Source organism: Pseudophryne corroboree, chromosome 4, assembly GCF_028390025.1.
Source record: "Pseudophryne corroboree isolate aPseCor3 chromosome 4, aPseCor3.hap2, whole genome shotgun sequence".
NCBI classification, from domain to species: domain Eukaryota; kingdom Metazoa; phylum Chordata; class Amphibia; order Anura; family Myobatrachidae; genus Pseudophryne; species Pseudophryne corroboree.
Window position 1 is genome coordinate 771009670 of NC_086447.1, and position 18517 is coordinate 771028186.

General features: G+C 43.3%; 1 protein-coding gene across 5 annotated transcripts in view; it reads left to right on the plus strand.

The window, feature by feature from the left end:
- The window catches only part of LOC134910339 (cadherin-23-like), a 236059-nt gene that overhangs the window by 85787 nt on the left and 131755 nt on the right, over positions 1–18517 (plus strand). For all 5 annotated transcript variants that reach the window (XM_063918239.1, XM_063918234.1, XM_063918237.1 and 2 more), the window contains 2 exons: positions 4311–4447; positions 14951–15142. In XM_063918239.1, the coding sequence (XP_063774309.1) occupies positions 4311–4447; positions 14951–15142 (329 nt within the window). The remainder of the gene's footprint in view (positions 1–4310; positions 4448–14950; positions 15143–18517) is intronic.

Below are 18517 nucleotides of genomic sequence, written 5' to 3' on the forward strand. Positions count from 1 at the left end.
ATGTATAAAGAAGAAAAAAAAAACCACGGGTAGGTGGTATACAATTATGGATGGACTGCCGAGTGCCGACACAGAGGTAGCTACAGCCGTGGACTACCGTACTGTACTGTGTCTGCTGCTAATATAGACTGGTTGATAATGAGATGTAGTATGTATGTATAAAGAAGAAAGAAAAAAAAACCACGGGTAGGTGGTATACAATTATGGACGGACTGCCGAGTGCCAACACAGAGGTAGCTACAGCCGTGGACTACCGTACTGTACTGTGTCTGCTGCTAATATAGACTGGATGATAATGAGATGTAGTATGTATAAAGAAGAAAGAAAAAAAAACCACGGGTAGGTGGTATACAATTATGGACGGACTGCCGAGTGCCGACACAGAGGTAGCTACAGCCGTGGACTACCGTACTGTACTGTGTCTGCTGCTAATATAGACTGGATGATAATGAGATGTAGTATGTATAAAGAAGAAAGAAAAAAAACCCACGGGTAGGTGGTATACAATTATGGATGGACTGCCGAGTGCCGACACAGAGGTAGCTACAGCCGTGGACTACCGTACTGTACTGTGTCTGCTGCTAATATAGACTGGATGATAATGAGATGTAGTATGTATAAAGAAGAAAGAAAAAAAAACCACGGGTAGGTGGTATACAATTATGGACGGACTGCCGAGTGCCGACACAGAGGTAGCTACAGCCGTGGACTACCGTACTGTACTGTGTCTGCTGCTAATATAGACTGGATGATAATGAGATGTAGTATGTATAAAGAAGAAAAAAAAAAACACGGGTAGGTGGTATACAATTATGGATGGACTGCCGAGTGCCGACACAGAGGTAGCTACAGCCGTGGACTACCGTACTGTACTGTGTCTGCTGCTAATATAGACTGGATGATAATGAGATGTAGTATGTATAAAGAAGAAAAAAAAAAAAACCACGGGTAGGTGGTATACAATTATGGATGGACTGCCGAGTGCCGACACAGAGGTAGCTACAGCCGTGAACTACCGTACTGTGTCTGCTGCGACTGGATGATAAATAATGATATAAAAAATATATATATATCACTACTGCAGCCGGACAGGTATATATTATATAATGACGGACCTGCTGGACACTGTCTGTCAGCAGAATGAGTTTTTTATAGAATAAAAAAACACCACACAAGTCACACGACGAGTGTTTAACTTTTTCAGGCAATCACAATATAGTATACTATACTGGTGGTCAGTGTGGTCAGGTCACTGGTCAGTCACACTGGCAGTGGCACTCCTGCAGCAAAAGTGTGCACTGTTTAATTTTAATAATATGTACTCCTGGCTCCTGCTATAACCTATAACTGCTCCCCAGTCTCCCCCACAATTAAGCTGTGTGAGCACAGTCAGATATTATACATAGATGATGCAGCACACTGGGCTGAGCACAGATATGGTATGTGACTGAGTCACTGTGTATCATTTTTTTCAGGCAGAGAACGGATTATATTAAATAAAACTGCACTGGTGGTCACTGGTCAGTGGTCAGTCACTAGTAAACTCTGCACTCTCTAGTACTCCTAAGCTCCAGTAAATCAAGTGTCTCTGTCTCAATCTCACTCTCTCTCTTCTAATCTAAATGGAGAGGACGCCAGCCACGTCCTCTCCCTATCAATCTCAGTGCACGTGTGAAAATGGCGGCGACGCGCGGCTCCTTATATAGAATCCGAGTCTCGCGATAGAATCCGAGCCTCGCGAGAATCCGACAGCGTCATGATGACGTTCGGGCGCGCTCGGGTTAACCGAGCAAGGCGGGAAGATCCGAGTCGCTCGGATCCATGTAAAAAAAGCTGAAGTTCGGGCGGGTTCGGATTCCGAGGAACCGAACCCGCTCATCTCTAATATACAGTAGGCTCTGGCAGAGTGCCGAGTCTACAGTGCACTGGTGCTAGCTGGGTTTTTTCCTGTCACCAATAAATACAGTGGGTCTCTCATACTATATGCAGTATGTACTTTTCAAAATGGCATGCCTTCTTGCTCTCCATATTATTCCTACACATTTTATACTATTCATTCAAGATAGAAAATACACTATATTATCAGAATTTTATCATGTAAAACGTAAGTGTATATAGGGGTGGAATTCAGTTAGCTGTGGGCTAAATTATTCCAGGCTAATTGATCCCCCGACTCTATTCAATTAGCCCAGAAGGCAGGCTGCAGTTAACAGGGGTTACCTTACAAGACTGAGCAGACATTTATTGGGTCAGGGTCATTTATTGAGTGAGATATAAGGGTTCTAAATGAATAACCCCAGGCATTAAAGCCCAAGGCTACCACCTTTTTTTGACACCAAGGTCTAATTGAATACCCCCCATAATCTTGCTTGATGCTGTTTTGGAAAATATGGCAAAGTGTTTCTTGCTGGTCGTTAGAAATGATAGCAGTAATAGTAATAAATAGCAATTTGTCTATATTGCGGATTTTCAACAATTTTGCACTGGGATTTAAAGTCAAATCCAGCCTGGTTTTACTTTTAAAGCAAAAAATATCACTGCTTGAAATCCCACAGGAGAAACTGGCAGAAATCTCTGATTTGGATTAATCATTGCCCATCACATTTCCCACTAAAAGGCTTTACCACGTCTTATCCCCAAGGGGTATATTTAAAATAGTCAGTATTGTGACTGCTGTACTTAATATTCTGTATTGCTGCAAGCTAATAGAATGTTGTATCGTCACAATTTACTATCATCATATGTCAAAGACCCTCCCCAGAAATATTAAACAGCCTTAGATTTTTGGATGAAAATGATCTGCGAATCACTGCTAAATATTTGCAGTGTACGTGCACACATTGGTGGTTTGCTGAAATGTAAAGAGGCATAAGTAATGGGGTCCGAGTTTGCCGGAGGTGCAGGATGCCGGACTAGGCAAAACCTTGTAACTGACTGCATATTTAAAAAACTTTTCTAGATCGGCCGGTTTTCTGTGATTGCTGATGTATGGGCCCCATTAGTCCTGACAGGACATCTGCAAGTTATTAAGGTCAAGTACTGCACCAGTGAGTTTTGTACTGAATCCTGTAATGTACATGCGCTTGAGTAAAGATTGCAAATGTTCAGTATATTTAATGAAGACTTCAGACGTGGACCATAGGCGTATGCGCGCGGGGGGGGGGGGGGTTCCGGTTGCCCAGAATCTCCCCTTTCCAACAGTCTGCCCAGTGACCACTACATGCCATATAAAGGGTGGGATAGAGCAGCTGCACATGCTCAGCAGTAGCAAATTTTACTACAAAGTCTTCTCTGTGTGTCTGCGCTCTCATTAATTGTGCCAGAGAGAGAATCTGGTTATTAGTTTACCATGATCATTGGCCCTGCATACGTCTGAAGTACTGTACTTCATAAACTGTACTTTGGGGCAGACTACATCTTTTTACAAGCTAATTATGCACCCTTCATGGGTTGGTGACACTCACTGCAAGGGGCCGATTCAGAACATGATGCTGATGTGCAAAAATCGCTATTATGCAATTTCTGCACATCTGCGCATGCGCGTACGCGGGTATGTGCTTGTGCAAGGTCCTAACTGCGTTATCTTCAGAACGCAGTTTAAGACCTGGACGGGGGGCTTGAACGCCACATTTTGTGGGTGTCGATGCTCCGTTTTAGGGAAGCGGTCTGGACAACACAGGCGTGTCTTGACTATTAGCGGGGCAGGCCGTGACGGGGCACGCAGCCACTGCAACTCTTAACGTGGGGGGGGGGGGGCGGACTCGCACATCTACAATCAGGTCTGAGTTAGGCTCTAAGGGGGACATTTACTAAGCAGTGATAAGAGCGGAGAAGTTAGCCAGTGGAGTGTCCCCATCAACCAATCAGCAGCTCTGTATCATTTTATAGTATGCAAATTATAGATGTTACTTCAGTGCTGATTGGTTGCCATGGGCAACTTCTCCACTGTCCCCGAGTTGGAAACCCCCCTATTGAAATCTTGCATTTGCCCCTATGGACCACAAAGTAAGTATACATAATGCTATCCTGATGCGACTTTATGCTTTTATCATAAAATCTTCTATAGGCAGAGAATATTGCAGTTTGATAGATTGCTAAGATATCAGAATCCTCAGACTATGGAAATCTCATGCTGTGCAATGTTTCAGGGTACTCAGCAGAGATAATTCACTTCTCTGCAGTACCCCTGTTGTAAAATGATTGAAGCCGTGATTACCTGTTTTTCAGATAAAACGCCACAAATCAGACAGAGTCTATTACATTTGGGCCATAAGTGTGAAATAATAATTATACCTTATGTTCTGTCATAGATCCTTTACCTCAGAATTTTGTTCGGTTAGAAATCAGTGAATCAGACTTCCATGGTAGACCGGTGTTTGAGAAACAGCAATATACTGTTACTATACTAAATACTTTGCCCCATGGATCGCCAATCCTCAAAGTCACGGTATGTTGCTACCTCAGAATTTCTACATTTCTTTCTGTGGGTAAATTAATGTTATTTTAGTATCAAATTAATGTAATTTACACAATAATACACAGTAAGTAGCTTAGTCAAAGCTATACGGCCACCATTACACTCCCACTGCGTGCATGGAACTAAGGGGTCTATTTACTAAGCCTTGGATGGAGATAAAGTACCAGCCAATCGGCTCCTGACTGTCATTTTTCAAACACAGCCTGTGGCATGTCAGTTAGGAGCCGATTGGCTGGTACTTTATCTCCAGCGACTTTTTCTCCATTCAAGGCTTAGTAAATAGACCCCTAAATATGGATATTCACCTGTTTGTGGCCACAGCGCCCCCTATCTGTATGCTTGCTCAAATAGCCATTATCATTACCAGACCCATACCTAAGAGAAAGAGATAGGTCTAAAACAGCTGTGTTCTCAGCATACACACAACTCTACATATCCCACAAACTGCCTATATTCCCTTTACAAGCACCTAATTACAACACGGAACAATATAGTGCAGCGAAAAACCTCACAAGATCCCCAAAACAGACTTGTGTGCAACCTGCATCAGCCCATAAATCTGTTAAAAGCATTTGTCACATATGATGACTGTGTCTAACTGTGTATGAAATAAATGTGGATGAAGCATAATTGTCCTTTATGCAAAAATGATCATGCAGTGTAGAAAAACTGGACATGTTTTTGTCTGTGATTTAAATGTATGCATTTCCCTGATGTGGACCATTAAAGCTTTGTTCATAGGCTCCGTCTTTCATGTTAACCTTCATAATCTTCCAACACTGGCCTTACCTTGTCAGCACAACCTTACTAGTGCAAGCTCACTAGCACAGTCTTGTCACAACCTCGCCACACACTTGCCAGTACAATCTTGCCTACACGACCTCACCAGCACAATCTCATCAGCACAAACTTGTCACACCCTCGTCTGCACAACCTCATCACACTCTTGCCAGTACAATTTTGTCACAGAGTTGTCTACACATCCTTGTCAGCACAGCACAGTCTTTGTTACACCCTCGCATGCACAACCTCGTCACACCCTTGCCAGTACAAACTTATCACAATATCGGCTACACAACCTCGCCAGCTCAGTATTGAGAGCACAATCTCGATTGCAAAATTTTGTCGGCACAACCGCACCAACACAATCTCGTCAGCACATCCTAGGGCAGAACGCCCAAATTTGACGTAATTTTTTTTGAGGTTGTGTCATTTAGACTCTAAGGAAAACACAGAGCGTACCAAATATAGTTTGCATGGGGATGTAGAATGCTGACCCCTGCATCCTAAATCCCGACAGTCGGCATTCCGACTAGCAGGGACTATTCCCACGACACCCATAGAGTTGGAATAGAACCTGTGGCGAGCGCAACGAGCCCGCAAGGGGCTTTGTTGCACCCCCCCAATCGGCATTCTGCTGCCAGTATCCCGCGGTCGGTATACTGACCACCGGGATCCCCAGCGCCGGTACAGCATACTTAACCTGTTTGCATATACATCTCAGCTCAGCACAGACTATCCTGCACAATACCAAAATGGTTATATAATCATCATTAACACCAATATGCCTCTGGGAAATTAAAGTAAGATTTTGAAGGACAACAATGATAACATTTTCTAGCAATTAAAACCAGAATTTTGTATCTACTTGGAATTTAAACCCAAAGTGAGATATAGCTCATCTTTTCACGTCGCATTTATTATTTATGTGTAATCTTTGCATCATTAAACAGATGTTAAGGCTTTGTGACACAAAAATGCATTGTGACACGGTGGGTGCAAATCACTTTTATATATTTCTGTTGTATAAATTAGCACTACAGTGAATTAACAAAACCCAGTTCATATGCTGGAAACAAGGTAAAAATTGCAAACGATCTACCTAGAAATCAGTATCTTATTTGTATATTTGTCACTAGTTTGTTACCTTACATTCTACCTGAAGGCTCCAATCACCATGTCAAAACCAGAATGCCGACATATTCAGTAACAATGTCAACACATGCAGTTATTGTTAGGCTGCAATAAGGGTTAGGTTTAGACTGCAATTAGGGTTAGGCTGCAATTAGGGTTAGACTGCAATTAGGGTTATGGTTAGGCTGCAATAAGGGTTAGGTTTAGACTGCAATTAGGATTAGGCTACACTGAGGGTTAGGCTGCAATTAGGGTTAGGGTTAGGCTGCAATTAGGGTTATGGTTAGGCTGAAATAAGGGTTAGGTTTAGACTGCAATTAGGGTTAGGCTGCAATTAGGGTTATGGTTTGGCTGCAATAAGGGTTAGGTTTAGACTGCAATTAGGATTAGGCTACACTGAGGGTTAGGCTACAATTAGGGTTAGGGTTAGGCTGCAATTATGGTTAGGCTGCAATTAGAGTTATGGTTAGGCTGCTATAAGGGTTAGGTTTAGACTGCACTTAGTGTTAGGCTAACACTGAGGGTTAGGCTGCAATTAGGGTTAGGCTGCAATTATGGTTAGGCTGCAATTATGGTTTGGGTTAGGCTACAATTAGGTTGAAGTTAGGCTACACTGACGGTTAGGCTGCAATAAGGATTAGGTTTAGGCTGCAATTAAGGTTAGGGTTAGGCTGCAATTATAGTTTGGGTTAGGCTACAATTAGGGTTAGGGTTCAACTACTTTGAGGGTTAGGCTACACTAAGGGTTAGGGTTAGACTACAATTAGAGTTAGTGTGAGGTTACAATTAGAGCTACGGGTATGCTGCAATTAGGGTTAGGGTTAGTTTTAGGCTGAAATAATACTGTCTACATTTTGAAAATCTTGACATCATGACAGTGAGGTTGCCAACATGTCACCTATTGACATTCTGAACATCTAGAGATGCTGAATATCTCCATTTGGAAATTGTTGACATTATGGTATTGACATAATGAATGCCAACATTCTGCATGTCTACATATAACACCCAACTTCTGCCTGAGGTTGGTGTCATACACTCGGTTTCACTTGTAGTAAAATTGTGCTTCAGCACCTCCCATCATTTTTCATTGCTGGCACTAAAAATGGTGCTTGAAAGGTTGAAATGATATGTGTACAGTATTTCAGCAGATGTGTTATTCCCTGGCTTCTCCCTATTTCTTTTTCATCCACTAGGGGTCACTGTAGCACTCTTGGGATATGGATGGGGCGTTAGCAAGGATAGGCACATTTAAATATTTAAATTAGTAACACTCCACCTCCACCATACTCCCAAGATACCTCAGTGTTTTTTTGTGCCTCGCCGAGAAGGCACACTATTGGAGGAATCTCCACACTTTACTTCTATTTTTTTACAAGATTTTTATTTTTACACTCAATCCCTTCCCACCTTATTAAGAAGCTTGGGTTCGGGATTGTGGGTGCTGCTGACTGCAGCAATTGGCTTGTTGGCGCTCAGGAGAGGAGCCCAGCCATAGGCCAAAATCAGCATTGGCTGATTTCAGCATAAGGCTGCAAAAGGAGCTGGACAGAGCTTGCAGAGAGAAGCCTCGTCATAGCCTCCACTATCATCAGGTAATGAGCGGGCAGGCAGCTCACACTGCTGCCACTCCCTTGTACTTTGTATTGCTGGGGGAGCGGGGCCGCCCCGCCATGTGGGGACTTCAGGTTGTCTGTAAAGTGCACGCTGCCCGGCCCCAGCCCAGCCATGGACAGCCACGCTGCCGCCACTGGGCGCCCTCCACTTCCCAGTCCATCCCGTGGTTAGCTAAGCTATCCACCAGCTGCCAGCGCCGTCACGGTAGCTGAGGGGTGAAACGGCCGCGGACAGCTCCATGGCTTCTGCGGATCGCCTCTTACTGCTCTCTGCGCCTCACTGTTTTTTCACAGTCGCTGACAGCTCTCACTGCTGCCGCGGCCCGCCAGCTCCACTCCCTGCATCGCTGAGGGGGGAGATCATAGTTACTAATAGACAGGGGGCTTACAGCCACGGCTAATAGGGGCAGCAGTGGCGGTGATGTAAGATCCCTATTACAAGGGATCTTATGTATATATTTGGAAACGTATACTTGTTTCATAAGGGAGTGAACGTATATATATATATATATATATATATATATAAAATTAGAAAGAAATTATTGCGCCACGTGTGTACACCAACGTTAAATAAACCTGAATATAGATATAAACAATAACGATCTGACACTCCCTAAAAATTTAAAAGGGCGTCTGCTTACCCCCAAACAGGGATGGCGGTTCCCTGTATCATAGAATTCAATACAGTTGGGGGGGAGGGGGTTTAGCGACCAATGGTGTTTAAAAGAAATCACACTTTAGGTGAATAATTAAGAATAAAATACAATTTATTAATGTGTATATTTAAAATGACAAAACTTTTTCTAAAAATGGGATAAAAACTATACATACAGAAATATAATACCAGTTAAAAATGAATAAATAGTAAAAAGATTCCTTAACTTGGTATGTAGTCACTGCCAGATAGCCCAACGCGTTTCGTCCTTAAGACTTCATCAAGGGGAGTGAACGTATATATATATATATATATATATATATATATATATATATATATATATATAAAAATGTCCAACCATGAACGGCACTCAGAGACAGCAATAGAGAAAAAACTTGACGTTTTCTCTCTATTGCTGTCTCTGAGTGCCGTTCATGGTTGGATATTTATCTATTACAGTTTCTGGCACCTGAGCATCTTGATTCTTTTACTGGAGTGCTGGCTGCTGCTGTATGTGTGTGTATATATATATATATATATATATATATATATGTATATATATATATGGAAAAAGTAATGTATATATATATATGGGAAGATACTTATATTATTCGTAAAGGTATCTACTGTATATATATGTAAACAGTGCTTCTATTATACATAACTAATGTATATGAAAAAAAATGAGAAGCACATGGCTGGATGCCATTTTAACACAACTTCCTGGTTCTTCTTGCAGGAAGTTTGGTGTCGGTCCTACAACACATGGCCACTGGAGGCGGCAAGAGTGTTAGTAGGAATTTCAGTGAAGCACATATTTAGTGTGTTTCAGGTGCTGTGCACTTCTGACTTTTACACACTTTAGTTAAATAATTTTTTTACTGAGTCGTGGGGACTTGTGTTTCACTTTTTGTACTGTCTGTATGTGTGCATAATGAGTAAAGCTAATGCGAAATCAAAAAAGCAACTTGTCTGCGATATCTGTGAGAGTGTGTTACCTGATGGAACTTCCACTTGCACAGTGTGTCTTGCAAATAAGGGTCCAAATACAAACCTCTACCCTGATCCTCCTTGGGCGATGATGGCAGGTGTGATGTCGGAGTTAAAATCAGAGCTTGCCACTGCACGAAAAGATAGTGAGGTGGCTAAGTCTGATTCTAGGTTAATACCGTCTGAGCTGCCAGAGTGCGCTCAGGATATGTCCAGGACTTTGCAGAGTTTACAAAAGTCCAGGTCTAGCTCAATTCCTAAAAGTAGTCATAGTTTGGCTCATAATTTACCGGTTTCAGCTGTGTTGCATTCTGATGATTTAATGCCAGACCTTATATCTCAGGAGGAACAAGAGGAAGGTGAATTGGACCAGGAGACAGATAGTGAGGTTGCTGATAGCCCGGCCATTGATAATCTCATCAGGGCGGTACACCAGGTTCTAAATTTTACTGAGACTGTGTAACCTCTTTTTAAATTATGAAATTTTATTTGCTAAAAAACAGGGCAACTGTGTGTTTTCCTTATTCAGATTCTCTTAATAAGCAGTTAACGGAAGCATGGAAAAATCCAGATAAATGGTTTTCTATGTCTAGGCGGTTTCTGTCTACCCATTCAAAGAGTCTATGACAACTAAATGGGAAAATCCACCAACAGTGGATTCCTCAGTTTCAAAACTTTCAAAGAAGTTAACCATTCCAGTCCCCGCTGCAATGACGCTTAAAGACCCGTCAGAGCGTAAGCTAGAAGTTATGCTAAAGTCAATGTATACAGCAGTAGGGGTGTTGCTTAGACCTGCTTTAGTTGGTGTTTGGGTTAACAAGGCTGTAGTTGCATGGGCAACACAGCTCAAGTTGGGCCAACAACAGGATCTTCCCTTAGACCAGCTTATGCTTCTTGCTGATCACATCTGTGAATCTGCTGAGTATTTAGGTACGGCTTCTATAGACATTGGCCAGGTTAGTTCTCGGCCTTTAGCTTCACTAGTTGCAGCCCGACAGGCGCTTTGGCTCTGTTCTTGGCAGGCAGAGGCAGATTCAAAACAAGAAACAGAAGCGTTGCCTTACACTGGCAATATGTTATTTAGTCCTAAATTGAACAAATGGATTTCTCAGGTGACTGGGGGAAAATCTGTTTTCCTGCCATTGCCCACACCAGTTCCTAAACGGAAATAGGCTAGACCAGCGGTCAAATCTTTTAGACGTCAGTCCTTTCGAGACCGTGCGAGTGGAACAACCATACAGAGTAGACGTGGTAGAGGATGTGGTTTTCAACAAACCCCTAACCGTCATCAGGACACAAAGGCCGCTGACAAGCCAGTGGCATGACGGGCTTCCAGCCCATCTTGGATCGTCAGTAGTGGGAGCACGCCTTCAGAACTTTCACTTGGCGTGGTTTCAGACATCCACAGATGGGTGGATCCACAATTTAGTGTTCAAAGGTTACAGAATAGAGTTCGATTGTATACCACCAATGCGGTTTTTCAAGACAGGTCTACCTTTGTCAGGAGACAAAAAGGCGGTTCTGCAGACAGCGATTCAGTCTCTCATAGATTCAGCAGTTTTGATTCAGGTTCCAGTTCCAACAACAGGGTCAAGGTTATTATTCCAATATTTTTCTAGTACCAAAGCTGGATTGCTCGGTCAGACCAGTATTGAACCTGAAGGGGCTCAATCAGTACGTGACTTACTACAGATTCAAGATAGAATCCCTGCGGTCAGTGATTGCAGGTTTAGACCCACAGGAATTCATGATTTCACTGGCTCTCAAGGATGTGTACTTACACATTCCAATTTGCCACCGCATCAGGCGTACTTAAGGTTTTACAGTACAACAAAACCATTATCAATTTCAGGCACTTCCGTTTGGCCTCTCATCAGCATCTCGGGTATTCACAAAGGTGATGTCTGTGATGATAGCTCATCTCAGATCCCTTGGAGTGATAATAGTTCTGTACTTAGACAACCTTCTCGTCAAGGCTCCGTCTCAACAAATACTTCTTCAACATGCCTTTCTAACGTACAGTGTACTAGTTCAGCTCGGTTGGATTGTCAGTTTGAAGAAATCAAGCCTGGTTCTGTGTCAAAGAATTAAATTCCTAGGAATGATTCTGGATACGGTGGATCAACAAATTTACCTGCCAGAACAGAAAGCACAAAGTATTTGTCATCTGGTACAGTTAGTGCTCAAAACACGGACAGTCTTGGTGCAGTTGTGCATTTGACTGTTAGGAAAGATGGTGGTATCTTTTGAAGCACTCCAGTTCGGAAGATTTCACTCACATCCTTTTCAACTGGATCTTCTCGCGCAGTGGTCAGGCTCTCATCTATAAATTCATCAGATGGTGCGGTTGTCTCCGAGGACCAGAGTATCACTACTCTGGTGGCTCCACATACACAATCTCACCGCGGGAAAAAGGTTCAGAGTCTGGAATTGGATAATTTTGATGACGGATGCAAGTCTCAGAGGTTGGGGAGCAGTGGTCCTACATTCAGGGTCTATGGTCAGACCGAGATAGATTACTGTCAATAAATGTCCTGGAACTCAGGGCAATTTACAATGTGCTGTGACAGGCAGTTCACTTGCTCCAGTCTCAGACTCTTCAGGTTCAGTCAGACAATGCGACAGCAGTTGAATACATCAACAAACAAGGAAGAACTCGAAGTTGCATGGCCATGCGAGAAGTTGCTTGAATCCTGAATTGGGCTGAGCATCACCAAGTGATATTGTTAGCAGTGTTCATTCCAGGAGTGGACAACTGGGAAGCAGATTATCTCAGCCATCAGGATTTTCATCAAGGAGAATGGGCTTTACATCCATAGGTGTTCCAGATGTTGGTCCAGCAGTGGTGTTAACCGCAGGTGGATCTAATGGCACCTCGCCAAAATCATCAAACACCCCAGTATGTGTCCAGAACCTGAGATCCAAAGGCAGTGGCAGTGAATGGTCTCACAATAGGGTGGTCGTACAGCCTAATGTATCTGTTTCCACCATTTCCGCTGCTTCCTCGGTTGCTAAAGCGGATCAAAAGAGAATCCACAACCGTCATACTAGTGGCACCTCGTTGGCCTCGGAGAGCATGGTTCTTGGATCTCTGCAGTCTACTCGCAGATGATCCGTGGCCGCTTCTGCTACTACAGTAGGGTCCGTTCCTTTAGCCCGATTTGACAAGCTTATATTGGTTGGTGTGAAGCTCGGAAGTTTCTGACATCTTTTTTTCAAGTTATCCTGTCTTTTGCTATTTTTACAGGCGGGGTTAGATGTAGGACTACGTTTAGCTACACTAAAAGTGCAGGTCTTTGCCTTGTCAATTTTCTTTCAAAGGCGTTTGGCTCTTTTGCCAACAGTTCACACTTTGCTGCAAGGTGTCCTTAGAGTTCAACCTCCATTCATACCACCTATAGCTCCATGGGACTTGAATCTAGTTTTGGATTTTTTGCAGTCTTCAATTTTTGAATCCTTGCAACACCTGGATGTTAAGTTTCTAACTTGGAAAACAGTGTTTCTCCTAGCCTTAGCTTCGGCAAGGCGTGTTTCAGAATTGGTTGACTTGTCATGCAAGCCACCGTGTGTGGTATTTCATGATGACAAAGCGGAACTTCGGACGAATCCCGTTTTTCTACCTAAAGTAGTTTCTTCTTTGCACATCAATCAACCAATCATAGTTCCTGTTGTTTTCAGAAGATTCAGGAACTCCAGCTACTGTGGATGTGGTATGCGCACTCCGCGTTTATGTAGCCCGAACATCAACAGTACATAAAATGGATACATTGTTTGTTCTCTATGATGCAGTCAAGATAGGATGGCCAGCTTCCAAACAGACCGTGGCTAGATGAATTAAGCTGACCATTCGTCAAGCGTACTTTCATGCAAGTCTAAAACCGCCTGCATCTGTTTCAGCACATTCCACACGTTCTGTGGGAACGTCATGGGCAGCAGGTCGTGGCGCTTCTACGACGCAACTTTGCTGTGCAGCTACATGGTCAACAGTGCACACGTTTGTGCGCTTTTACAAGTTTGATACGTTTGCGGCATCAGCCTCAAGCTTTGGCCATCTAGTGTTACAGGTGCCAACCATCTCTCCCGCCCAAGGGGGAAACTTTGGTACGTCCCAAGAAGACTCCAATGACCCCTAGTGGATGAAAAAGAAAAGAGGATTTTGGTACTTACCAGATAAATCCTTTTCTTTTAATCCACAGAGGGCACTGGACGCTCACCCAGAGCAGTTTCATCTGGCTTGTGGTAAGTTCAGTAAATCCTATGGTAACACATTCTCACCGACTTGTTCAAATGTTAAGATGATTGTTATCTATTGTTGTGTCAACTTTCTAGTTGTCCGTTTGTTATGTGTCAACTTTCTAGTTGTCCGTTATGTTATAATATTATATGTCATTCTCCATTGTTCATCCTCTCTATCGCTCCTGTTCGGCTCAGTAAAAAACACTGAGGTATCTTGGGAGTATGGAGGGGGTGAAGGGTTACTAATTTAAATATTTAAATGTTCCTGTCCCTGCTAACGCCCCGTCCATATCCCAAGAGTACTCCAGTGCCCCTTGTGGATTCAAAGAAAAGGATTTATCTGGTAAGTACCAAAATCCTCTTTTATCAAAGTCCCGCTTGTAGTGAAGGCTTCCACTTACTTGACTATTAAACAAGGACAGCAGAGATACGAATACCGCCTGCTGTCCCCCTATCACTATTAACATCTCAGGCTGGAGATCACAGGGGATTGTTACAATGATAAACACTTTATTATTAAAATGAAACTAATTTTTTTACATTAAAATACATTATCATAATTAGTCTTTATTTCTCAAGCATACTCAGAGCAGTCACCTAATGCCACCAACTAGTATCGCCAGGGAGTTGAGCTTCAGTCAGGTTCTCCAGCAATATTTTCATTGCTACATAGGTGAAAGAAAAAAAAAAAATTCCCTACAATAATTGGCAGTAGAAAAATCTTCCTTATCGTCCGGTCCTGATAAATAGGTCTCAGATTTTTACAAGGCATATTTCGGGTCCGTTGGTCTCCTGTTGCTTTAAGATGTTTCTTGCAATTCTAAAAGTTGCGTAAGCATGAAAACAAATGAATGAAATTATATGTAAAACCATCTAGAGCTGGTAATACAAAAGAAACATCTCTAATTACACTGCATCCAGATCTTTCTCTCATTGAGGTTGTCTAATTTGCTTGCAGAGCAGGAATTCCTATAATATACTGAGGAGACTCTTAATTGACAGAACAGTTATAATGTGCTCGATATGCTTAATTATAATGCCTGAAAACATTTTGTTCTAAAGGCTAAAGACAAAGATTTACTGTCGAATGAAGTCCTTATCTACAGTTTGGTGAACTATTCAGGGGCAGAATTTGATATTGACAAACACACAGGACAGATTGTAGTCGGTTCTGTGACCGGAAAAGCTGGAATATTCAACTTCAATGTCCAGGCTACAGATCCCTACGGTGTCTCTGACCAAACTGCTGTTCAGGTAAGATGACGTTCTCCTCTGTCACTTATTGGTGGTCATTCCGAGTTGTTCGCTCGTTGCCGATTTTCGCTATGCTGCGATTTGCTGCTAAATGCGCATGCGCATGGTACGCAGCGCGCATGCGCTTAGTTATTTAACTAAAAACTTAGCAGTTTTGCTGTTGTTCGTGCGGCGCATTTCAGTCGCACTGCTGATCGGTGAGTGATTGACAGGAAAGGGGCGTTTCTGGGTGGTAACTGACCGTTTTCCGGGAGTGTGCTAAAAACGCAGGCGTGTCAGGCAAAAACGCAGGAGTGTCTGGAGAAACGGGGGAGTGGCTGACCGAACGCAGGGCGTGTTTGTGACGTCAAACCAGGAACTAAATGGACTGAGGTGATCGCAATCTAGAAGTAGGTCTGGAGCTACTCAGAAACTGCTTGAAAATTTTTAGTAGCAGTTCTGCTAATCTTTCGTTAGCAATTCTGCTAAGCTAAGATACACTCCCAGAGGGCGGCGGCCTAGCGTTTGCAATGCTGCTAAAAGCAGCTAGCGAGCGAACAACTCGGAATGACCACCATTATTTTCAGATCAACACCTGGAAATCCTAACACTTATAGGAGTTGCCGTCTACCTTAATTGTATGTGTTCCAAAAAGGCTGTAGTTCTGCTGGCCTCAGATTAAGTTACATAATGATTACGGTCCTTCCCCATGATATTAACTAACCTGTTAATCTATTAAGTGTACATATTTATTTTTCCTAGATCGTTGCATCCCAAGTGAACTATGATTACATCTTTCTCTCCAAATCACCTTGCTGTCTCTCTTACTTTCAGCATAAAAACTTTCCATTTCACTACTCTAAGGGTCTAATTCAGACAAGATCGCAAAAGCAAAATCTTTCTCTAATGGGCTAAACCATGTGCACTGCAGGTGGGGCAGATATAACATGTACAGAGAGAGTTAGATTTGGGTGGGTTATATTGTCTCTGTGCCGGGTAAACACTGGCTGCTTTATTTTTACACTGCAATTTAGATTTCAGTATTAAGTAGTAGAGGTTGGTCAACTGTATTGAAAGCTGAAGAGAGGTCAATGAGGATGAAGAAGGTCAATGAGGTTGAAAATGAGAAGGGATAAATGACCCTTTGACTTAGACATTAATAGAGGACAGTTTTGGTGGCGTGTAGAGGGTGGAAGACGATAGCACTGTGTTAAGATCTGATTGAGTAAATAGAAATTTGGCCATGCAAGTTGTTTGGAAGCAAAAAGGAGGAAAGAAATGAGGTGGTAGCTGGAAAGAGCGGTATGGTTGGAAGATGGATTCTTGTGCTAGTGGAAAGACACAGGTTGAAAATGTGTACTAGGTGCAGACAAGCATTGGTTTTAGGGACCCACATCATCATCATGTGAACCACCATAATCATGGGCCCTCTCCCCAGATCCCCTTGTATACTTTGTGTAGGAGGATCATATGTTTCTACGGTATGCGGTTAGCATACCGCTTGTCGGGATCCCGGCTGTCTTAATACTGACGCCGGGATCCTGACAGGGTCACCATACTGCCGCCGGAATACTGGCGAGGTAGATGATTCCTCCTCTACCAGCATCCACGACACCCATAGAGGAAGAATAGAACTTGTGGTGAGCGATGCTCGCCACTGATCCTGCAAGGAGCTTCATTGCACTCGCACCCCTGCCGGCATTCTGCCGCACAGGATGCCGGTGTTGGTATACGGACAGCCAGCACAGCATCACATACCGATCCCACTTCTATATATGACACATATATATATATATATATATATATATATATATATATATATATACACTGCTCAAAAAAATAAAGGGAACACTTAAACAACACATCCTAGATCTGAATAAATGAAATATTCTTATTAAATACTTTGTTTTTTACATAGTTGAATGTGCTGACAACAAAATCACACAAAAATTATCAATGGAAATCAAATTTATTAACCCATGGAGGTCTGGATTTGGAGTCACCCTCAAAATTAAAATGGAAAAACACACTACAGGCTGATTCAACTTTGATCTAATGTCCTTATAACAAGTCAAAATGAGGCTCAGTAGTGTGTGTGGCCTCCACGTGCCTGTATGACCTCCCTACAACCCACACAAGTGGCTCATGTAGTGCAGCTCATCCAGGATGGCACATCAATGCGAGCTGTGGCAAGAAGGTTTGCTGTGTCTGTCAGCGTAGTGTTCAGAGCATGGAGGTGCTACCAGGAGACAGGCCAGTACATCAGGAGACGTGGAGGAGGCCGTAGGAGGGCAACAACCCAGCAGCAGGACCGCTACCTCCACCTTTGTGCAAGGAGGAAAAGGAGGAGCACTGCCAGAGCCCTGCAAAATGACCTCCAGCAAGCCACAAATGTGCATGTGTCTACTCAAACAATCAGAAACAGACTCCATGAGGGTGGTATGAGGGCCCGACGCCCACAGGTGGGGGTTGTGCTTACAGCCCAACACCGTGCAGGACGTTTGGCATTTGCCAGAGAACACCAAGATTGGCAAATTCACCACTAGCGCCCTGTGCTCTTAACAGATGAAAGCAGGTTCTCACTGAGCACATGTGACAGACGTGACAGAGTCTGGAGACGCCAAGGAGAACGTTCTGCTGCCTGCAACATCCTCCAGCATGACCGGTTTGGCAGTGGGTCAGTAATGGTGTGGGGTGGCATTTCTTTGGGGGGCCGCACAGCCCTCCATGTGCTCGCCAGAGGTAGCCTGACTGCCATTAGGTACCGAGATGAGATCCTCAGACCCCTTGTGAGACCATATGTTGGTGCGGTTGGCCCAGGGTTCCTCCTAATGCAAGACAATGCTAGACCTCATGTGGCTGGAATGTGTCAGCAGTTCCTGCAAGACGAAGGCATTGATGCTATGGACTGGCCCGCCCGTTCCACAGACCTGAATCCAATTGAGCACATCTGGGACATCATGTCTCGCTCCATCCACCAATGCCACGTTGCACCACAGACTGTCCAGGAGTTGGCGGATGCTTTAGTCCAGGTCTGGGAGGAGACCCCTCAGGAGACCATCCGCCACCTCATCAGGAGCATGCCCAGGCGTTGTAGGGAGGTCATACAGGCACGAGGAGACCACAGACACTACTGAGCCTCATTTTGACTTGTTTTAAGGACATTACATCAAAGTTGGATCAGCCTGTAGTGTGTGTTTCCACTTTAATTTTGAGGGTGACTCCAAATCCAGCCCTCCATGGGTTAATAAATTTGATTTCCATTGATAATTTTTGTGTGATTTTGTTGTCAGCACATTCAACTATGTAAAGAACAAAGTATTTAATAAGACTATTTCATTCATTCAGATCTAGGATGTGTTATTTTAGTGTTCCCTTTATTTTTTTGAGCAGTGT